The 25,075-nt window shown below is 36.0% G+C and overlaps 1 protein-coding gene across 1 annotated transcript; it reads right to left on the bottom strand.

The window, feature by feature from the left end:
• Nucleotides 1-593: 593 nt before the first annotated feature.
• On the bottom strand, nucleotides 594-24,211 carry LOC135076597 (synaptic vesicle glycoprotein 2C-like). The gene is made up of 11 exons (XM_063971026.1): nucleotides 24,121-24,211; nucleotides 10,254-10,357; nucleotides 6,415-6,576; nucleotides 4,020-4,182; nucleotides 3,413-3,534; nucleotides 3,092-3,336; nucleotides 2,696-2,859; nucleotides 2,411-2,534; nucleotides 1,998-2,281; nucleotides 1,546-1,673; nucleotides 594-1,035 (listed from the first exon to the last, which is right to left on the bottom strand). Exons 2-11 carry the CDS (start codon nucleotides 10,333-10,335, stop codon nucleotides 935-937), a joined length of 1,575 nt encoding a protein of 524 aa, XP_063827096.1. The 5' UTR covers nucleotides 10,336-10,357; nucleotides 24,121-24,211; the 3' UTR covers nucleotides 594-934.
• Nucleotides 24,212-25,075: the final 864 nt, after the last annotated feature.

Here is a 25,075-nt window from a genome sequence, read left to right as displayed (position 1 = left end):
TGATATCAATGAACTAGTTACGAGTTTGACTTTTGTGATCCGGTGGTGTTTGATACGAGGCACACTCATTGAAAAGTTTTTTGAATCAAACTTATTATGCGAAAAGAAAATATTAGATGGAGCAAGTTATGCCGTCGTTTTGATATTCCACACAAGGTTAACCTCAGTTGGTATAACCTTCAGAAAAATATTGAAATGTGGAAGATATTTTTCTTTTATGCCTTTGATGCATCCTCGTCAGATTTTGAAGCTTCGTCCCATACTCGTATAAGCATCTGTAGTAGAAAAGACGAAATAAACATGTTTGTTTTTATAATAAGTTTGTACTGCCAAAATTAGGACTGAATCACAAAGGCATAACAAAGAACATTGCAAAAATGTATGCGTACCTACTTACTTTAAAGTATAACCTTGTAGCATTTTTAAGCAGGCACCATACACACACATAGCTTTATTATGATTTTTAATTCAGCGTGGAAGTTTTCGTTACAAAATTATAAAATACAGTGTGGCAAAAAATATAAGTGAAAGGGGTTGAAACTATACAGTGGCGGCGTAGCATGGGTTGGCACCCGGGGCGATGACCAATTTATACCACTAATTAATAACGTATATAAATTAAATAATCTCATTGTTTAGAATTAAACTATAGAGGAATTTACACGGGGCGACTGAGATCATGAACTCACAAAACAGCCTAAAAAGCGTAAATTTTGTTCTTGAGACTGCCCACCCTTATTCTACTCAATTTGTAGTACAAACTGTCCATCTTATCGTATTTCAGGTTCCTATTTTCGCAATGATTCTCCCCATTCAAGATTCTCTAATCTGACTGATTCTCAAGTCCTCATCTCAATCGTCCCGTCAACCCTCGACTCAAGCTCAAACCCGAGCGTTCTTCTATGTTCTTCTAATACTGGTTAAGTCCGAGCGTTCATACCGGCTCGTGGGTCTCGTTTTCAGCCGGTTCGACGACGGTATCTCTGATGGGTATGTCCTTCCTCCCGGGGAGAGTGAGGCAAAAGACTGCGTTCACTGGGAAGAGAGAAGAGTTAATTGCCAGTTTTGAAGAAATCACTTCATGTAACAAGATCCAGGACTCCCGAATCCTAAGAGGTTTAGTGGTGGGAACAACATATGATGCTTACTCGTATAAATGCAATTAATCCTTCAAGGCCCGCGAATCTAGACACAATAGATAATCAATTGTTATGACATTAATGAATGCCGTCTGGGACTCAAGCGGTTAAAATGGCTCATGAAATAGCAAATTATCTTCAGCATTAGGATTATTAGGCCGCTTGTTGCAGTAGGCCTCTTCCAAGGTACGCCACAAAGCATGATTTTCTAATTTTCGTCTAACGTTTTTCAACAATTATAAAAAGTAAACTTACATTAGTTATAATCTTATTTAGGTATTCTCTACAATCTCAAGAGATTGAAGTTGTATCATTTGCGTTTGATACGTAAACATTTTTTATTAAATTGCCTTTACTAGAAACTATTAAAACTTTAGAAAGTTAATTGAATGATGATAATATGTACCAATGATAATTCCTCCGAAGAGGTAGAAGCTGATGCCGCAGTTGGTCTGCAGGAACACCCCAATGAGGTTGGAGCCCGCCATGGAGCCCACGCGGCCCATCATCATTGACAGGCACACTGCCATTGCTCTGGAAAGAACATGGTTTTATGACAAAATACTCTAAATTGACTTCTATTTTAGACCTCTCTTTCTACCTTTGCAATATAATGATCTCTGTTTTTAGTTAGCTCCAGTTATTTAACCATTCAAGATGAAAAAGATGTGTTTGCAGTAACATTTTCATCCCCTATTTCACACCATAAGTAAGTAGATAAGTATTCTTGCGACAATACTCTTATAGGAATCTAACTATAGGTATTCTTCTTCTAGGTCCTTTGTATTCTATACCACTATTATTCATCATTATTTTGGTCTTTTAATTATGTTACCTACTTAAAGATGCGTCAAATACCTATATTTGGTGGGAAACAGCTCAACGGCTACAGCAGTCATCAAGCCAATGCATGCTCCCGACATTTGAAAGATCGCAAACAGCACCACTCCCACTTGGGAGTTGTGCACCAAATGGGCTCCAATGCCACACATCCCGGTGACGGAGAGGATCGCCACCAGGATCGGCTTCTTGCCAACAAAGTCCACCAGGAATCCCACGAGGATGTACATGGAGGAGAAGACGAGGCCGATGTAGATGGAGCGCTCGAACGTCTCCGTGTTCATAGTGTCGTTGCATTCAATCTGGAATTATGAGGAGTTCAGGAGATTACGATCTGGAGTAATTCCATTCCATTTAAGATGAGAAGTTGAGAACATTAGAGTCTACACTCTAAAACTAACTTAAGCATGAATCATCAACTCTTAACTTACTATAGTGCCATTGTCAGCTGTTGTACGGGCTGCATCAAGGATGTCACATATCCTCGCCTCTCCACCGTCGTGATTTGCCAAAGAGTTAAGGATTGAAGGGAACCATACATAGAATCCGTTAGTCCTGAAAATATTCGTTTTCTATGATAGCTAAAAGAAAAGAGATGTCTCGGCAATTTCTATGACTAATATCATAGGTCTGTATTGAAAGAATTTTCAAAACCATATAGGATTATAGGTACCACGTGTTATTATGGAGAATTGGAGAAGGATAGAAATACTAACGTGGCAAATATCCCAAATTGTACGAAGCACGTCAAGCAAGTCCATGGGAGCAGCGGTCTCTTGAACAGTGGGACAGTCTGGTCTCGCATGGATCTTAAGACTGCTCCGATTCCGTGACTTTCTACGTCTTTGTCGCTGTGGTTTTCCACGATCAGAGTTTGTACCTGGAGGAGAAAGAAATAATTTATTGCAAAAATATTGTAGAAAGACACATTTGAACATAATCTTGCAGTAAGTGCCCTCCTGGTTTAAAATTTTGTTATTGCATTTTTTCTTTTTCGTTGAAAAAAAAAACCGTAGTGAACATGAGGTAGGGCAAATAGAATGTCGTAGAACACTAAAGTCAATAATAACACTAAAACCTGGTAAAAAAGAAGTATGAAAAATAGTTCTTACCGGAAAGCTGTCTCTAGGTTGCTTCTGATTAGCGGAGTAAATGGTCTTGACAACCTCCAGGCACTCCTCATACTGGCCAATAGCGTTGAGGAACTTGGGACTCTCAGGGGCGAACATTAAGAAGATGGTACTGAGGGCGTAAGGCATAGCACAAGCAACCACGAGCAGCCTCCAGGGTCGGTATGCGATGTCCAGGAACGGCATAGGATAGTAGAACTCCAGTGGGAGAATCAACCAGCTTATACCTCAAAATAATATAAATCTAGTTAGAAAATTGGTGAGTATTCTTTACATTTTTTAGGGGAACTAACATTTATTTACCTGGTAAAACAACGGTGCCGATTCCAACGAACGAAGATCCGAAAGCCACCATCTTGTCTCTGTGCCGTAAGCTGTTGAATTCGCCAAGGTATGTGTACACGACTGCTGAAGGTCCAGACATGCTGAGAAGAGAGAAAATATAATAGAAATAGCTTGAGATAAACATCGCATAATATACAGGGTTACAGGGATACTCGACCTATTCCTTGAAAAGGAGAGATACTGTAGATTTGCTTAATAGAGTGTTTTTTATCTTCGACAATAGTGAGCGAAATCAACCACACACGTGCTGCCAGAAGGTTTATAAGTCAGATGGATACCCTATAGCAGGGGTGGCCAACCGGTCGATCGCGACTATTAGTCCAGTCGATCGTGGCAAGGCAAAAAATACCTACTACATGATTGTGTACTAAACTATGCTGTTTCATTTAAGATTTCAAGAAGTATGTAAGTGGTAGATCGCCCAGGGTTTCTTTAGTAAACAGTAGATCTTATGTCTAATCAAGTTGGCCACCCCTGCCCTATAGGCTAGTCTATTTCATATTCATGTCATTTTCTCTCAGTAAAAAAGCGTTCTGAAAATGGGCTACAGTTGAACGTCACTTACAAAACTGAAGAAATAAACTGCAGTATAGCAAAGCTGATGAGGTTGGGGGCGAAACTGGTCAGCACGGAGAAGATTGCCGAAACCGCCATGGAAGACAGCATGACCGGCCGCCGGCCCTGCGTGTCTGCCAGCCAGCCCCAGAAGTACGAGGTCAGGATTATAGCTGGAATGGCAGAAGATATACAGTGTGAGTCACGTTAAAGTGTACATATGAACATAGATGAAACTAGACCTATTTTTATCGACAAAAAATAGGTCAAAATTTTTTTGAGATTTTTTTTTATTTTTTTATACAATTTTTTTTCTTCCAATTACTTATTGTAAAGAAAACGTAATAACTTTTAAACTAAGCGGTATATCCTGATAAAATAAAAACAGTAATAATGCTAAATAACAGGCAATACTAAAACAATACATAAAATACACAAAAAATGCCAACAAATAATAAAAAATTATACTTTTTGAAAAAAATCTGCTTTAAAATTCGTATTTTTTTTGTTATTTGATAAATTTCTCCAAAAAATGCCCCTATAACAGATGGTTTTTATTACTTTTTATTATTTTCTATCGTATTACTTTTGTAAAACTAAAAATCGCATGTCTCTATCCTTAACACAACATTTGCTATGATCGTTTGAACAAAGGCCTGCCACCACATTTTTCTCCGCTACAGGTAGAGACAATTTTAATTTTAACTAAAATGCTTATTTTACTTCGAAATCTTTTGTTTTTATTTGAAATCTAACTTGTCTTTATCAAAATTACAAATCTAGAGTCACTTTCAGTTTCGTTGTTAACGAAGCGTTGAATGGTGCGCCCGGAGAGGCTTAGTTCAAACGATCATTGCAAACGTTGTGATAGGGATAGAGACATGCGATTTTTGGTTTTACAAAAGTAATACGATAGAGAATATTAAAAAGTAATAAAAACCACCTGTTATAGGGGCATTTTTTGGAGAAATTTATCAAATAACCAAAAAAATACGAATTTTTAAGCAGATTTTTTTCAAAAAGTATAATTTTTTATTATTTGTCGGCATTTTCTGGGTATTTCATGTATTTTTTTAGTATCGCCTGTTATTTAGCATTATTACTGTTTTTCTTTTATCAGGATATACCGCTTAGTTTAAAAGTTATTACGTTTTCTTTATAATAAGTAATTGGAAGAAAAAAAATTCTATAAAAATTAAAAAAAAATCTCAAAATTTTTTTTACTTCTTTTTTGTCGATAAAAATAGGTCTAGTTTCATATATTTTCATATGTACACTTTATACAGTGAGATTTTTTATTATTTTTTATAGATTTTTTTTCTTCCAATTACTTATTGTAAAGAAAACGTAATAACTTTTAAACTAAACGATATATCCTGATAAAATAAAAACAGTAATAATGCTAAATAGCAGGCAATACTAAAAAAATACATAAAATGCACAAAAAATGCCAACAAATAATAAAAAATGATACTTTTTGAAAAAAATCTGCTTTTGAATTCGTGTTTTTTTGGTTATTTGATAAATTTCTCCAAAAAATGCCCCTATAACAGGTGGTTTTTATTACTTTGTATTATTCTATATCGTATTATTATCTTTGTAAAACCAAAAATCGCATGTCTCTATCCCTATCACAACAGGTAAAAAGTCAGGTAAATGATGTAATGTCATTAGGAGTTTCATAATAAGATAATAACATGTAACTACTACTACATAATAATAACGAATTAGATGCAAAGTGCAGTGGCTTGATAACCAACATGTAGGAAATATAACTAGATGACTCAATATTCATCGTTATTGCAACCAACAGAATATTAAAAAAAGAATTGCGCGATTGGCATGACGTATCCCAGCGCCAGGGTCCACATGATCACACCATCATCATCATGTGCAGAATTTTGTGTGTCCCTCACCTGATCTAGTTCTATTTGACAAAGTGTCCAGCCTACCTGCCAGGTATATCGGCCAGCCAGCCCCGCTGGCTATCTAAGTTCTATTTGACCAAGCTTCCAACCTACCTGCAAAAGGTATAGCGGCCAGCCAGCCGCGCTGCTGCAGCGTAAGCTCCAGGTCGCACTGCGCTGCCGGCATGACATAGCCCAGTACCTCTAGTAGGAAAAACTTTCGAGTTCGTTTCGTTGCGTATTCAAAGTGTCATCGAAAAATTTTGTATGAAAAATTAAACAGCGCCCCCTATATTATAGCCGCCCTAGGGGGCGCTGTTTAATTTTTCATACAAAATTTTTCGATGACACTTTGAATACGCAACGAAACGAACTCGAAAGTTTTTCCTACTAGAGGTACAGTGCCAGGCTCTGCATGATCACGCCCATGAGGATCAGGGATCTTGTGCAGTCCCTCGCCTAGATAGGTAGTTCTATTTGACCAAGCTTCCAACCTACCTGCAAAAGGTATAGCGGCCAGCCAGCCGCGCTGCTGCAGCGTGAGCTCGAGGTCGCACTGCGCAGCCGGCATGACGTAGCCCAGTGCCAGGCTCTGCATGATCACGCCCATAAGGATCAGGCCGCACATCAGCATGTGCAGGACGTTGTACATGCCAAATCCTGCGACAATATAACATTTATCTTGTAGTCTGATTAAGTTAGATATGTTTTTATATAGGGTTGCCCCAATGACTTGGCTAATTATCCTCCAGCCTTTTGATTGGATGCCGGCGTTTAATGAACGGCCTATTCATACAATTAGACAGAGCAGTTGTCGATAATATGATGTCCCGTCCGCATTTAGGATACAGTTCGTACGAAGTTTTGTAAAATAACAAAATTCGCTTTCTCACTCTTAAAATACTCAGGATGGAAACTTTGTAAAATATACGAGCATCTGTAAATTCTTCATGCCAAATATGATATGGATATGACCCATACCTTAAGCAATCTTCATGAATCGATGGGGTTTCCCACGTCTCTCGCTTCCTTTATATCATCAGTCTCGTTTATTTGCTCGCTTATCTCAGGGAATTCTGTTATTAATACTGTGTGCATAAGGCTCAAGTGTTTTGTTAGTGGGTTGTTAATTTACAGCATTGTCAACGACGATGTGTAAATGAAAACATTGTAAATGAAGATTAGTGTGTTTGCGACTTTTCATTTTACACGGATGCGATCACGCGATGGGGTTTACATTGATGAAAATTTTTGCAGTAAAATGAATGTTGTAAGCTTCAAAGAGGTGAGTCTACTTTTTGAACTACTCTACGTATTGTTATACTCGTATCTGCGCTACCGCCAAAAGTGAGAAGCAGCTTAGTAAAGCAAGTGTTTTGATTGAGAAACAAAAGGTTTCGACGCATCTAAGTAACTCGCCGTATTGCAAAAGCTGCAATGTATCTCCCATTGGAGCTTTTTTGCAAATCAGTAGGATTTGCGAACACAATACGATCAGATTGCTTTGGGACAATGTGGTCCAGTGCACCCAATACTGAGAAGAAACTCAACAGCAGCTCAAGAAACTCAGTCACCAAACAAAAGTTTTTATAGTAGTTAGTTAGTTGTGTGAATGATACTTAACTACTTACTTCTATTTACCACTTTAAGCCCTCATTTTTCTCTATGATAAATTAATTGTGTCAACCGTTTATCTTGAAACAGTTAAAAAATTCCACAGTTTCCCAGTAGGTTTCAGTATGTTAGTAAACACAGCGTATGTATGTTTACAACGTAGAACCGCATTTGAAATAGCGGCTATCATTGCGTAGGCCCAATAATTAATATGACTAATGTGTGTCAATAGACGAAGAGGGCATCTAAACTAGTTAGTGATTAAGATTATGTTTGTGTTTTGGTGAATCTTGTTTAGTGTTTTTATACAATGTACACACGTGTCTCTTGACAATAATCTCACTCAAAGGGTGTACCTACTGCAGATGCGATCTGTGAAGGTCTTGGGCTTGGGTTTATGTGGTTTGGTAACTCATAAAAAAACTCATTTATTTTTGCAAATAGGCTTTTAAAAAGCACTTTTACACGTCCCAGTATTAACCCTACCACACTGTTTCGGAACAATAAATAGGCCAGCGCTGAGAAGAAGAAGCGCAAGAAACTCAGTCACTATTGACTGATGATGGAAAAGAATGGATACACAGGCTACACAGGAGTTGCAGCGTGTAGTAGTGGGAACTACTGGGAACGAAAGGTGGGAATAGTCCCGTAGCTGACAATGGCAGACCACTTCTTAGTATGGATTTACAGGATGTAAGTAGGTAGTATTTAGAAAATAAGTAAGTAGTTACCTACGGTTTAAGTTACCTACTTAGCCTAGTTAAAAATCTCAATCACCATCTAAAAACGAATATTTTAGTAAGCACTCTATATTCTTACTGAACTTCGCCTCCTCAAATAATTAGTGTCACTTTAAATAAGATTCCCAATCTCATAGACTACACAATCGCAACAATGGAATAATTCTAAATTCGTAGCCCAATTAAATAACTAGGGCTAGTTATTATTATCTATCAGATAAGGTCGCGTATCAAGATATCCAAGGGTCATGTTTTGATAATAACTGCATAATTTTATGCGTAATTTATACGCTAATATGCGTGTTTTATTGCTGGGGCCGGCTTTTGTAATAACAGATTTATTTTGATAAACCATTGAGCGAGAAGGGAAGGGTGCATGGGTGCTCTACATGTATAGAGCGATCGTTCCCCTTTGACTGTCACGGTCTTTAAATACAGTTTTAGTTTAAAGTTTGGTAGATATCGCAACAGAGGAACATATCTCGATCCGAGCAAATGAAAATGGAACTGCAAAACTTTCAGTACCTCTGAAATTCAATGAAAAGATCAAGAAAATTAAAGAGAAAGAGAAGAAAACTATAAATAAGAGAACCCCATTGTTTGTACTTGTGTCTGTCTTGTTGGTTGTCCTAAATAAAATAAAATAAAAATAATGAACAGAGAAAATGAAATTCAAGCAAAAGTTTCAGCATTGTTTTTGAAATATAAAACTAGACCGAACTGAAACTGTAACGGAGGGCAGAGAGATTGCCATAATTATGACCATGACATCTGCCCGCATTGCCATTAGCTATATAATCATGGCGTACTTCATCATTGATATTATGTCAATGTACCCCCATCTATTTACTTGTTTTCTTCAATAACCTGTGTTGGTAATGTAAATATTTGCTATCGATTCGAGCCTGTAGTTTCTTGACCAAACTGGCGACATTATACAGAATTTAATTATACACAAGTTTCCGATCTGGGAATCGAATTTAGTCTATCCGTCTACTCTCTCCACTGGGCTATACCTGTGACTATACTGAGGCGTTAAGTAATATTAAAATTGAATCAACGATAAAACCATTTTTCAGAAGTTTCAGATTGTTAAACACATAGCTGCTTATTACCATGCGATGTTGAGTTTTCCTCTTTATATCGTGTTATGTCAACAGAAAAGCAATAAAAATCACTGGATTCATCGATTATTATTGTAGGATTAGTCGCAAAAACAATAAGTGATAAGTATTATTTCAAAGGTATAATTAGGGTATTATAAATGTCATGTTATGACCTACACTTTTATTGCCTTAAAAACATCAGATTGTAATAATTATAGTAATCAGATGTGTTTAATCTAGAGGCTTTGGAATATTTTCATGAAAAATATCGTTATACTTACCTGTATTTCAGTATTAGGTATATATTATTTACACGTGGTTTTTAAATATTTTTATTGTGTTTTGTGTTTAATTTGCTTCCCCATGTGGCATTGCTATCTTACGTTGGATTAATTATGATAAGGTTGATGTGATGGAATGATAGTTAGATTATCTAGTTAATTGTACGTGCAGGATTAAAAGAAAGTTCTAGATAAAAATTAATAAAAGAACATGATAGGTTCTTAGAGAAAGAGAAACTGCCCCCCTAGACAAAGTTACAAACGTGTTAATTCTGAAATAACATCTTGAAGCAAACGAAGCGTATTTTCGAAATCAAAGCTGTCGTCAGCTTATAGGCTCCCAACCCTCCTAGATAAGTGGCAAAATGACAGTTGTATATTCGAAATTCCTTCGATCCAATGCTTCGCTCCGGTGTTTTTAGGTAAGTCCTCCTTCACGGAGAATCAGTCAATCAGTAACTGACTGACCGACTCTCTGCTCCATGAAGGAAATAGCGAAATTACAACTGTCATGTTTTACCACTAGTCTAGGACGCTGTTGTTTTTAGGTATCGATGACACAATTTATTAAACAAACCTGATGATTTAATCCTTACCACTGAGAAGCATGGCTTCATCCAATGTCGTGGCGGAAAGCTTTTCGTTTCTACTGGACATCGCCACACCGTTCACCGCCATCTTGATTGGAGAATCTCTCAATCTGGAGAAATTAAATCAGAAGTTAAATTTTTAATTAAAAAACTTGCCAAGTGTGAGTCCGTACGTAGGTATGGACGTAGGGTTCAGTATCATCACCCAAGTAGGAATAACATTTTAGATAAATCAGTATGTAACACCATCGACGCTTTTTAACTAGTAAGTAGGGAATTAATTGATGCTGACTGATTACTTTTTGACTTTTTCTGCCAGATAGGTAACTTAGAGCGTAGTCAAAAGCTGTAGTTTATCTGAATATTCCATGAGGGCTTTATTAAGCCTCTATCTCACTCATTTTCATAACAAAAGTTTACCAAAAAGGCATATTAAAAAAGACATATTAATGCTAACGTTAAACTGCAAAGAAAAAGTCTGAGTCACATTTCAGCTTCAGGATTCAGCTTTATCTGCGTTCAGAATTATCTGTTACCTAATTCTGACAGTCATAAAACAGAAAAAAGTTATCATAACACTATGAATGTGAAGTTCCTTTATCAGTATTTGGTTTTTGTAAGCCCAAAAAAGATCCTTACAAAAATATTCCACTGATTCGTGATATAGTATTCAGGTTGGAAAGTCGAATGTCATTTAACCAATGTTTTGTTATTAACTAGGTACCTAATAGGGCAATGCGATTACCTAAATACGAGACAACGACTTAATTGTAGTGCAATTTTATTAAAAGCACGAAAATCAACCAGTGAAAGTTCCGTCTAATCGATAGTCGTTTTGAAGTTTAGCCGACAGATATTATTTTAATACGGGTCTAAGAGTTATTAAAATGACTGTTAATTGTTTTAAGCGCATTTAACGATTGTCTAACTCAAGTGTCAATAAACACCTTTGCGCTTCAAGAAACATTGTAATTTTTTACGCAATCCATAATTTAACTACTAAATGTTAAAAAAACTAGATTATTATTATTGTTATTTATTATCTTCCTCATAGTAGAAATCTTCTAATCGACCCTATTGTAAAAACACAAGAGCTGCAATAAAATAGCGCAAATAAGTAATTAATTGATTGGAAATTAAATTGCAACATTACGTAAGAAACCGATACAAAGTAGCAAACAGGTAAAAATTGTCACAAACAGCTTTGCGAGTCAAGGAGGACATGCGCTACTAATAGCTTAGGACTATTGTATCAATTATAAGTTCAATGATACCACCTGTTTACTTTAACGAAGGTCTAAACTTAGACTTAACTATTGGAACTTCTAGAACTTTTCTGAGGTCTCTTCGTTTTTCTGTGTATTTTATGAAAAATAGGTCAATAAAGCTCATAGCAGACTTATCAATTCGGAATCATGGACCTATAAAAAAAGGCGGACGGAACTCGCGCTGCAACAAAACTGTGACGCAAAATTTTGGCGTTTGTCTATTGTGTGAGTGAATTTAGGGATGCCATGTTAGCCAAAACATTTTACCCATTTATTTTAAGAAAAACATAGATCGGCAGATGTTACTTGGAAATGTAGACAGAATTATTCCGTGCCATTTTAAAAGGATGAAAGGTGAATGCGGTGAGGTTGAGGCGCGAAATTTTCAATGTTCAAATTTTCTTACATTGTTTGCAAGTCAGTGTGTCAGGGTATGTACATAATCTTGATCAAAAATGATTCACGCAGTTACAAATTACGAATCTTGTGTACATTATAATCATAAGCTTATGCATCATCAATATATTATTATTATCTCTGATAGATTTTAACATACAACCTGACACTGACTTGCAATCAATGTAAGAAAATTTGAATTTCGCAGTTCCACATTTTTGGGAAGGATCAAATTTGCCTATGAAAATATATCTCATTAAAACACAATTATTATGATAAATTATTTTATTTCCATAGTATGCGTAATAAATAACTAAAAAGTCCTAAAATTATTATTAATTTCCCATATTTCGGGTAATTTTCCCACGTAAATAACTGAGAACACTAGTCTTTGACGTATTATTTTTTCGAGTGAATGACGTTTGATTTCAATTAATTTCAATATTTTAATGTCGGGAAATAAGTGATTGGATTATTATTTTGCCTGTGAAATGTGATTCCTTAATTTTTGTTTGTTCGAACAAAACGGTTTTTACACAATTTCGTCACACAAGACATGTCGTATTCGTGTTGTTTTTTCGCTGCTTAAATGAGTCAACTGTGTGAAGTTTGCATTCGAAGTGGTGTATCAGGGTGTGAATGTGTGCGTGCCGGCCTATACGTACAGGCAAGCTGGTGTATCCTAATGTCACAGTATTTTGTTGATGAGAATCCGTCCGACTTTTTTTATAGGTCCATGTTCGGAATGGGATCGACACCATATCTTCTTTCGCGAGCTGTCATCGCCGTTCGCGCGCTGTCCATTACAAGGCGAGGCGTTTACGTTGCAGTGCGATAAGTGTGCGTTGCAGTACTTGCAGTATGGAGTTTCATACAAAGATTACAGACCGCCTCGAGTTGATACGATTACGATTCCGGGCTCAATCGGTAACGTAATGCTCATATGTACGGAACCAAAAATTATCGAACAATTTTTTTATGATGGACTAAACTGGATTGGATGTAGAGCGATTTTATAAAATGTGTGTCCACAAGCGAATCCAACCCAGAACCTCCATTGAGAGAGTGTCATTATTTCACCACTGGACCTTATCTGATGATAGGAATCCGTCTAAAGAAGATTGTCATCACTTTAGTCAGTGAGGGGCATTAACACTGATTAATTATCTGCAAAATATTTACTCTAGAAAGCTGATTAAATATTATTTTGCTCTATTACATACAGCTAAGTATCGTGGCGCATCTGACGTAAGTGTTTTAGTAGTAAAAAGTAAATAATAAACACCCTAGGGGCCTAGATGCTTTCGATTACGACATAATATAATGGCTTTCAGTCTCTCTCTGTAACTCTAGGATATTACAGGCAAGTTTTTTATTTTATTTATTAAGGTATACCGACAACATAACATACAAAATGCATGTATGCCAGCCAGTAACAAGTTTGATAGAGACAGATGCAGTAGAAATAATATAATATCAGGCCTGTTCATCTCCGCGAGTTTACATCGAAAACAAAACATGCACGATGGCCGCCCACCCACAGGATACTATTCGACAAGGCCTCACATACGAGCGAACATTGACTCACGCACGCGTATTCTTGTGTATGATGGAAGAAAATAAAGAAAATGGTGTACTAAATACTGTGCAGTATTTAACTGCCTAAATAATAATAAAACCACAGAATGTACTTTTTTAAGTTGCCGTTGCCTCAAGACACTGAGAGGTTAAGTACACTCGCGAGCAAAAGTATGGAATCACTTACATGAAGTTATTTCCAAGCGATCTTGTGTACTAACGAATTTGTTAGTAACAAAAAAAGTAGCACCATTTTAAAGATTAAACTTTTTACTTTAAATTGATACCAAATTAATTTAAATCACACCAGTATTTAAAAAGATATCCCGGCTGATGTGAAGAAGTAACGAAAAAGACATGTATCAACTGTTTGATACGTCGCGAGTTGCGGCCTATTTACCCCCCATAAAAGCAAGTGTTTTCGGATTTTTGCTTTCACACGTTGATCCATACACATCTCCGCTTCTTTTGACTCTTTACCTGGGATTCTACACCTTCAGAAGCAGCACAAATCGTTGCACTATTGCAAGAAGGGCTCAGCCAGCGGGCTGTCGCACGTCAGCTCCACATAAGCCAGTCCTGGGTTTCGAAAGTTTGAAGACGCTTTCGGGATACCGGTGGCTTTATCCTGAGACCAAGTTCTGAACATTGCCGGTGCACATCGCAGAGGGAAAACCGTTTTTTCATGTCAACTTCTCTACGAAATCGTCATTTGACTGGTATCGACGTCCAGCAAGAGCTCAGAAATGTTCGTAGGATAGCTGTTAGCGAGTGGACAGTTCGTCTAAGATATGAGCAATAAAATTTGACTCCAAAAAGGCCTGCCACAGGTTGGAAACTGACGGCAGGTCACCGACAAGCACGCTTTCAATTAGGTCGCACTCGGAAAGCGAGTAATGGAGGCGAGTTTTGTTCTCCGATGAATGCAGACTGTTTTTTCAGTGCAGCAGTCGAAGAGGTCGGGTCTATAGACGGCCTGGGGAGCGATTTGTGCAGTGCTGGTTCGCTAAAACATTGGCTTATGGGGGTGGCTTGCTCGACTTCCCATCGAGATGTGTAGGAGCAAATTGAAAGCGTGCTTATCGGTGACCTGCCGTCAGTTTCAAGCCTGTGGCAGGCCTTTTTGGAGTCAAATTATATTGTTTATATCTTAGACAAACTGTCCACTTGCTAACAGCTATCCTACGAACATTTCTGAGCTCTTGCTGGACGTCGATACCAGTCAAATGACGATTTCGTAGAGAAGTTAACATGAAAAAACGGTTTTCCCTCTGCGATGTGCACCGGCAATGTTCAGAACTTGGTCTCAGGATAAAGCCACCGGTATCCCGAAAGCGTCTTCAAACTTTCGAAACCCAGGACTGGCTTATGTGGAGCTGACGTGCGACAGCCCGCTGGCTGAGCCCTTCTTGCAATAGTGCAACGATTTGTGCTGCTTCTGAAGGTGTAGAATCCCAGGTAAAGTGTCAAAAGAAGCGGAGATGTGTATGGATCAACGTGTGAAAGCAAAAATCCGAAAACACTTGCTTTTATGGGGGGTAAATAGGCCGCAACTCGCGACGTATCAAACAGTTGATAAATGTCTTTTTCGTTACTTCTTCACATCAGCCGGGATATCTTTTTAAATACTGGTGTGATTTAAATTAATTTGGTATCAATTTAAAGTTAAAAGTTTAATCTTTAAAATGGTGCTACTTTTTTTGTTACTAACAAATTGGTTAGTACACAAGATCGCGTGGAAACAACTTCATGTAAGTGATTCCATATTTTTGCTCGCAAGTGTAGTTAATATTATTCATGATAATTCCTCCGCCATTTTCCGCAGTTTGGCACCTCACGTCACATCATTTTACCGAAGTCAGCCCTATCGCTTCGGCGCAGTGCCGATCACTGACGTTTGTCAACAAAATGGTGCTTGACTCTTGAGACAGGCTAAATTACACCATATTGTTAATGATATTGAGCATACATTTTTTTAAATACCTTCGCGAAGTAAAACTTCTGTACGTAGTACTTATTATTATTCTGTGGTAGTACATATCCCTTTCAGGCCGGATTTCAGATTTTTTAAAATTAACATTTTTGACTACATAACATTTTTCATTATTGTATAAGGTACTCCAAAAAAATAATTTTAAAAATCCCCCTCGCCCCCCTCTGCGTGGGGGGACCCAGCACGATCGTGACGCTCAGGCTTAAATTAATTTACTGCACGAAAGTGACGGTATCAGGTTTTGAAGTTAAAAACCTAAAAAACAATAAAATATTTAGAACATATATTTTTAATACTCTTAAAAGGCGAAGGAACTTTAAGTATTATATCTGATTTAAATTGCAAATCATTTTAAAATAGCTTATACGGTAGGCACTAGTAGATTTTTATTACATCTCTTGATGAGGGAAAAATCCTCTCCTGATGTAAAATTGGATGCTACTAAGACGGGTTTGTTATCTATTATCCATAAATTTTACAATAACAATGTCATTACTAATAAATATTTGGGATTCTTGCTTGATGTCCTTATTTTTCGTCCTAGAAATTCAGTTTTCATAATTGTGCCAGTCTCATGAAGCCCCATTTTATTAAATTTCTCGAATAAAAGTATGGATGAGAAAAACCTGTCAAAAGCTACAGAGCTAACTGCTTGCAATCTACTTGAGAGAGATGAAGAATTGCAGAAGTTCAAAAACCTAGAGATCTTCAAAGTTTATTGTTGCGGCCTGATAAACTTCGAAGTCAATCATCAAACCATCATGGTTAGTAGCGACGAAAGCTCCTGTGAATGTGGCTTTGTTTTTTTAATTGTCAAAAACCATGTGAACATGTCCCAGAGAATGAAATCCATTTGCTCGTCTACGGAATAAAAAAAATGTTGTCTTTCTACTTTATCTCAAGCATTCTAGACTTGATTAGGCATAGCATGCCCTTCCTTCCGAAACTCAATTTTGGTTTTCCTACTGCAGGAGCTTAATCACTGTTTACAACATGGAAAGCCACACTAAAACTCAAAAAAGATTTCTGAAAAATTTTTCAGCAACTAAAGCTAATCTCATTCTATTCGACGCCAATACACGTGAATGCGTGGGGACGGAATACATTCCATGAAGAAATTAATTTAAACTACTTTTTGAACTTTTTTGCTGGGGTATTCAATACTTTTCCCGTTTTGCGGATAATTATTGGTACAAACACCTGCATGTTCAAAAAACATATCGTCAAAAGCCTTCACTGTAGGTCAAAGGAGACTACTACTGCTGACAATAGTTCTGGATAGTAATAATCCCTCTGGTTCGATGGCATCTGTATCAAGACCCTTTGGCCAGTCGCATGGCTTTCCGACGACTTTTAGAGAGCTATTGGCACAGTAACTGACAATGGACCAGGTCTTGGAGGTGATTGAGGCTCATCAGTAGGCATCAATAGCAAACCAAGACTTCTACATTGCCTTCATCATGTTCCATCTCTTCAATTTCGGAATAATTGACATGCCCAATAAGCTGAAGCAACAATTCACCCGTTAATTCTGTTCCTAAAAGCCGAAATTTAATTGAAAGCATTAAAATAGAATAGTTCACCGCCATACAAAGTATGTCACCGAATGTTGGGTTTGAGTCGGATCGTCACTATCGTGCAAACAAAATTTTGAAAGGTAATATTTCCCACTGCAAAATAAATAATGCCAAAAATTTGATTTACCGAATTACATTACTAACTAAACAAAATATTAAAACCAAAATTCTAGTAAAATAGTTTTATTAATCACGAAATAATTAGTACTAACGCTGACCACTCCGCTCAACAAAAGAGGTCGACATCTTTACCTCGGTGTCAAAGAACACTGACGGCCTTCTCTCTCGCACCTATCGATGGCTCCTACGTATAAAGGCGAAACTGCCGCTTACGCCTTTTTCCAATTATTTAAGCAATGATTTCATTTTGCTCTAATCTATAATGTCAGTAAGAAAAAAAAATTTTTTTCCATTAGATACAAAATAAAATTTTAGGCAAATAGGCGTATGTGCACAACTACGCCACGTATAAAGCCCAATCATACGATTCGTCAATCTATACGAGTAGTTGCTTACATAAATATATATTTTTTATAATCCAAATCTTAAATAAAGCCATGAAAATATTTAGCAAATTGTTTTATTTATAAATTATGACACATTATATAGTTATTTAATTTTTAGCGTTAAGAGTCGCATCTCAAACTAATTTGAAAATTATAAATAACTTGAAAAAAACGAACTGCCTAAGGCATCGTGGGTTCAATTCCCGCCTTGGGCAGTTCGATTTTTTCAAGTTATTTATAATTTTTAAAAATATGACACATTATGTTAAAAGACCTAACTAAATCTCGAGCACAGTATATGGGCGTATTTGCGTTAAAACGTAATAACGATACATTAAACAACTTTTTCTAACTGATTTATTATTGATATAGCACATGATAACAATTAAAATAATTACATGCATAAATAAAAAGAGTAATCGCTTAAAATATTATATTTATGTTGTCATTTAAGTCTCTTTACGTTGAACAATATACATGAAATTATAGAAATGTGACGACGTAAAAGGGCAATGCGTAAAATCTCAAAATATATAAGAAAAATATAAAAATTGATAACAGCAGTAGCAAAAGCATTACATGTTAAGGCTAAATGTGAAATTTCATTAAATTCGTTTTAGTAGGTCAGAAGATATGACCCAAAAATATGGTTCTGGCCACTAAAATGGCTCTCCTGTAAAATTTACTTTTTTCACTTACGCCAGTATACGTAGGAGCCATCGCTATGCGTTTAATTCATAAACAGACTGATGCACGATCGTTGGCTAGCGTCTTGGGCCCGAAAAGATGGTTAGAAAAGTCGCGGGAATTTTTTGAAATAACGTGCACGATCGTGTTAGGTCGTCCTGAAAGGGTTATTATTATTCTGTGGTAATATCAGCAGATTCAGCTGGTAGATATACCTATCAACTTCAGCATCCGTTAATCCTTCAAGCTCCGCGAATCTAGACACAATAATCAATTGTTATGACATTAATTAATGCCGTCTGGGACTCAATCGGTTAAAGCAATAGAAATAATCCTGCAAAATGTATGTGCACTTGCCCTAAGAGCTTTTTTGAGCTAAAGTCGATAAAATCCATTTCCGAATATTTCATTTAAACATTTAAAAGGCTTGTTACCCAAAAAACCAATCGAATTGAGAACCTTCCGTTTTGAAGGTTAAAAAAAGTCTACATTAAAGAGCTTGCTTTAGTGAGATGATGTTTAGTGATACTGATAAGACTATTTGCAATTAATTAATTTATTTATTTATTCATTCAGACAGGAAAACAAGGCAGTACCTGAACATACACTATTTGATACTACGACAACAGAACCATAAAGAAGTATGTGTACTTAACCTATTTTTTTATTTAAAGATATTTAAACAAGTCCAAATGGTAACCTTGGTGTTTACTCTACATACTCGTGTATCTCTTGTATTGTTTAACGTATGTTCACATCGCTTTCTGATAAGACCAGTTTTTATGTTTACACTCAATTATCTGTGAACGTAGCAGGTGACCGTGGGAAAATGCATAATATTAGGAGCAATGCACTCTTATACAGAGTGAAAAAGTATTTGCGAATTATAAAAAAACACAGACTTGGTCTTTACGATTTTTTTTATTGGTTCGTAGTTAGGCCTTTTTCAGGGCACTTATACACGTCCCAATATACTTCGAAATTAGCTTTTTTAAGCGATTTTGCCCAGAAACTATGCTCTTACTTTGAATGCTTTAAGGTTGTTCTCATTCGGAAACCTACAATATTGTGTTTCAAATTGCCCCAACATTGTAACATCAATTCTACGATCACCCTGTATGCGCCCTGTATCTAAAACTTGTTTTAGGAATTATATTAAAACAAGTTTTAGAAATATATTAATTGCATTTAAGTTATAATATACTCGTATTACTGGTTTATGTAAAGGCAATGACCTACTTACACCAATCTCATGGCTTGAAATATTTCAGGACTAAAGTGGCTAATTTTATTTTGGTCTTTATTAATCAGCTGAAATTGCTTTTAATTACATTCAAATTATAGTCAGTTCTGTATTCGAGTCCCGGTAAAATCAATAGGGAAAAGATATTTTCTTATTTGTATCTCATCTAGATATGCCTTGATAATGACATATCGTGAGTGTAATTAGTTAGAAAATCTATTGTTAGAAGCAAGTACGATGCATCGGCAATTTATTCAGTAATTAATACCTGGTTATTTCTATGAGTCAATATTTTAAAAAGAAATATGTGTGATTTTGTATTTTGGCTTAACGTGCCCTCTAAATTCGTAGATTTGAGCTTCGTCATCATCGGTCTTTGTCTCATTGGTTTAGTCTCCACTGCAGGAGCATTATAACCTTCTCTAATTTAGGTAACTAGTACCTACCAGAGGCACATGATGGTTCAGGTCTACACTCCCAGTTAGGTTAGGGTAGAACACTATCCGGGAGGGGCTGTGGTAGAGAAGGCTTTGTCCGGAAACCCACAGTTTCCTCCCACTTATGGCGAGTGACGGAGCACCGGGGTCTTTTTAGTGGGTATGCCTCGTCCTTCTGACTTGGTGAGCCCCACATAACCTACCCTGTCCCCGCAGGGTAGGTATGCGATTCAACGCATTTTTTCCCCGCAAAAAAAAAAAAAGGGTAGAACACTATATTTATGTAAATTACCTTGTTTACAACTGGTTGTATTAGGTTTGTACAGGCCAAATCTGCAATTTCCACGTTTGATATAGATTCTGGAGTGTCAGCTAGAAATTCAAGGATTTTGTAATGTTCCACTTTACCTCGAGAGCTCCTGAAGTAGGCTCTATTATCTTAATATTGACATGAATCAACACACTTATGCATAACAGGAAAATAGGGCTTAATACAAATGCAGCATAAACTTGCATGGAGTTTTCTTTCTAGGGTTCGATAGTCAGTACTTTGATGCCCTAAAGTTGAAGGCTGTGCTATCTAATAGGCTTTTCAATGCTCTACTAAGAAAACAATATTAATTATTAGCTGCAATAATATTTATTGTTTTTCCATGTATTGCAAAAGAAAATAAATAGAAAAGACCTAATTTATTTGAAAATTTGATTTCAAATTGACTATTAAGGTAAGACTACTTCGGTATATTAAGGATCTGACGACTTTAACAATTTATTTAAAAATAACCAAGCATGATATCAGTATGAAAGCTTTTGTAGGCTAAACTTTGGTCTTTTGACAGTAACTTAATACATAAATTACTAGCTTTCCGCCCGCGGCTTCGCGCGCGTGGACTACATTTCTTTGCTATAAACCTCACGGAGCCCGAGACCTTTCCAACAAATGCAAAACCGTGGAAATCGGTTCGTGCGTTCTGGAGTTATAGCGTCAGGTAGGAAAACCCGACTTATTTTTATATAGTAGATAGTTATATTGTTTGAACTTTTTTTTAATATTAATTGTTCTGCGGACCTCTTGTTTGGATCCTGTTTCGTGATAAAATTTTCCTCTGTTTCTAAGTTCGTGAACTCATGTCCCCTGTTTCGGGATAAAGTTTTACGCATCGAGTTAGGATATTTTAATAATGATTAAGGGTTTAATAAATTTAAAAACGATAGTATAAATTTATAATAAATAAATTCTGTGAAATTGACGATAGTACTTACCTGAAATATTCATGATAAATAATGTGAGTCTGTCTAGCTAGGTAGGTACGTACCTTCGTATAAAATTTTGATTTATTATTCTAACAATATGTGAAAATATTTATATAACCATCAGAAATGTAGGGGGGCCTTACCCCCCCCCCCCCCCTTGGTACCCATAAAATTAGATTTTTTATTTCTAACGATAAGTGAAAATATTCATCCAAGTCTAAGTTTAAAAAATGTGGGGGGGGGGGGACTAACCCCCCACCTCTGGAGCTGCTTTAAGTGAGTGTAGTCCCCCCCCTGAAAATAACCCCATATACGCCAATGACTCATAGTAAAAATTAATTAATTTATTACTTAGGTAGGTAAGTATTAAAAACTAAACAATATGTCGATTTCTTTGATGTTATGTGTCATACAAGTACCTAACACTATACATTTATATATCACGAACTTGGGAAAAAGTAACAATAATTACGGTTCCTTGTTTCGTGATACTGATTATTCCAAATTCCCCAAGTAAAATTCATGGATTATTGTCAAATTGTGTCAATTAACTATTATATAGGTATCCCATATAAAATACAAATAAACCAAGATAAATAAAACGAATCGAATTAAAACCAAAATTACGCTGGTAGTACTTATGCTAATTTATCTTAAAATTGGTAATTTATGTGAACTTCAAACTCGTGTCATATAAATTCTAGTGAACGAAACATATACCGAATTTAGATCATGAGAAAATTAAATAAATGTATTATTTGTTTCATAACTTACATTTCAATTATCATAAATAATTACGTGGGACACTATTTAAGTTGTGAGCCTAACTATGAAAACAAAGTAGTATATTATTAAAATGGTATTGATTGCGTTTATTGGTATTGTCTTTCATGATTTATGTACTTTTTATTGTGTCCGAAACACTTTTCATAGCATTTTTTCCACTCAGCTTGAGGCACCTCCAAAACATGGTTTTTGACCGCACCGACAGTTGCTTCTGGCTACATAAATCGCTGTTCACGTATTTAATTTTAATATAATGGGTACCAAAAGAAGTGTTTAGATTCCAAGCAAGAATTTTGTAGCGTTGGACCTGTTTATTTCATATTTTGAGTGTTCAAATAGTCAGTTGTTTGACGAGACGTGTAAAAGCTCACATTTTCGTCACGAATGGCGATTCGACTATGCTGGCCAGTTTCCCTTATTAAACTGAAGACTTTTGGAAAAAAAGTGGCTGTTTACTATTAAAAATTAACCATTCTACATTTCTCTAGTGACGTTTCTGTCATATAATCGGATATTTCGGAAAAATAGGCGACCGTAAGTTTCAAAGTGTTCCGAGCGCATGGGACTTTGGTTGGAATTGGTTCATCTTAAATCACCTCCATAGTCGATAGCTGTTTATTTTCAGCATCATTATGCATAGATCCTTAATTCGTCAACTGTCACAATTTTAAAAACGGCTTTTAAAGCTTTTTAAACGTATTTATCAAACATTTCCAAGGACTAAACGACACAAGCGTCCTATTGAGCGTTTGAAAAATTTTGTGACATCCAGCGAGAAAAAAACGTATTAACTATAATATGGTCATACAATATTTTATTACTGCTGGTGGAATTAAAGCCTAGGATTATCTCAATCCTACGATATATCACATGACGAGGTTTCTCTTCCATTTTTCTGACAACATCAATGTTTTCCGCCACTATTAGTCATTTTGGACGACTTTCGCAAAGTTCACTGGTGAGCAAATGACATACAATATTATACTTCTTAAACTAGCGTTTTACAATAGTAAAGGACAGATCTTTATCACCAAAAGTGAAATTTGGCTGACCGCTTCAGTTTTGTATTGATTAACCACGTCGAAAGTCATAATAAATCTTCGCGCGTAAATTTCCGCAAGTCAATTCCATGTTTTTGTAGTCAAGATAATTTTCAATTCAATGTTAATAATACAAAACGTGCTCAAATGATAAAAAGTTTTGAATAAGGTTGTAGTCAAAAATGTCAAACTTTTCATTAAAAGTATCAGATGTCGTCTAACAACACGTTATGTTGTCGAGGCTCACAACTTAAATAGTGCCCTAGTATTTAAAAACCAAGCATCAAAATATTATCCATAATCGTAGTATCACGAAACACCCGGGACACCCGAAAAATAATATGTACGCTATTTCGTGAGTCAATTAATCGCAATTTTAAAGGAATTCTACGTTTTCATATAACTTTTTTCTAAGCCAAATCAATTGTCAAGGAACACATGAAACCACTATTACAAGTTTTATGCAAATGGACGTTTCTTCGCCTTTCTATAAGCTTAAGAAGTTGGAGCGCTAACCTTACGGTGAGAGCAACATTTTCACGCCGCACGACTGTTTTTGGCTCTCTGAGAGTTTGAAGCTTTGTATTGCTCTCATTTTTGGTGCCACAATGTTGGTACTTGGTTTTTTAGATACTTTAAATAATAGAGTTTTTGTAGTAATTAAGAATTTTTATAAATAATATTCCATTTGCTTATTATTTGAGCTAGAAAAAAAACTTACGAACTTACGTACTATCACGAACTAGTAGCCGTTTACCTTATGACTTATCTTTTGTAGATGTGTAGCATTCTCTCATTTTAAATTATAGGTACACATGCGTGAAATATTACTCCAAGAGTTACAAATAAATAAGCATGTTATTAGAAAAATACACTTGTGAGTCTTGTGACCCTAAATACACAAGATAAATAGGTAGGTTAAATTATGATTACAGTTCATAACTTAACAAAACTCTTTTTTCAACTTTCGAGTCATGTTTTGTTTTAAATTCCACTGATAAACACATTTTTTCACAACACGCAACGCAGAATTAGTCAACAACATTAACTTTATTATATAAAAATAACATACAGGTCTAATCATGCCGAAAATAAATAAAACACCAACCTTTTCGGGACTAAAGTTGCGTGCGCGCAGACTACCACTAACTATAGTAAGCCCGCGATCATCACTTGGCTGCTGCGCCGGAGTACTGATTAATATACTGGCTGCACGTCGATTATATCTCAGAGCATCTTTGTCTTAGCTTAGATAAGCTGCTGGCCAGCAAATTAACTAATTTTTGGCAGTAAATGGAGATTTGCAAGCTTAAAATCAGGTCATAAACTTAACCTTTGTCGGATAATGTGTAAACCTAATCTATTTCCTATATTTTTTAAAGTGTTCAGCAACAATGTCCACCAGCTGCAAATGACGACAGTGTCGTCTTGTCCAAACAAACGATTTGGAGCCCGTAGTTGCAAAAAAACATAGCAATTTACAATGATGACTACAATAATATGAAAATTCATGAGTCAGCAATTAACATATTTTCTTTTAATAAACTGCTTAGCACACCTACGTTTTTAACCTACTTTTATTTTTTGTATCTCATGTAATAATTTAAGTAAATCTGAAATAAGGAACTTGTTGAAATAATCACAACATTTATCCTGAAATTCAGGAAAAGCTCTGTTTGTACATATTAGTACTGGATAATTTAATGATTGTATGTGCCCCCAGCGGGATTCAAACTCTCAACTTCAGCTAGTCTTCTAGTTACTTGACTAGGCCAAGTAGCGATTGATTGCATATTTTGACTAACCATTGTTAAAATCCTCATTATCTTTTATGCATTGATAAAACGGTGACTGTTCTCAGCCGAACAACAAATGTTACATCCGCCATGCAACTGATATGGTTATTTAGATTAATAAATAATAAGCCTAAGTTATTAATTATCCGATTATGACTATATCTACATGTTTCAGACACCCCCCTACTTTCTCAATACCTGCCCCTAAAAAACCAATATCCGTGACGTTATTTCTTGATCGTGTCACGTAGTGAAAAAAAATTACGT

This window comes from Ostrinia nubilalis, chromosome 12 (assembly GCF_963855985.1).
Source record: "Ostrinia nubilalis chromosome 12, ilOstNubi1.1, whole genome shotgun sequence".
NCBI lineage: Eukaryota > Metazoa > Arthropoda > Insecta > Lepidoptera > Crambidae > Ostrinia > Ostrinia nubilalis.
Note: the sequence above shows the minus strand (reverse complement) of the source record. Positions and strands in the feature narration are given on the sequence as shown.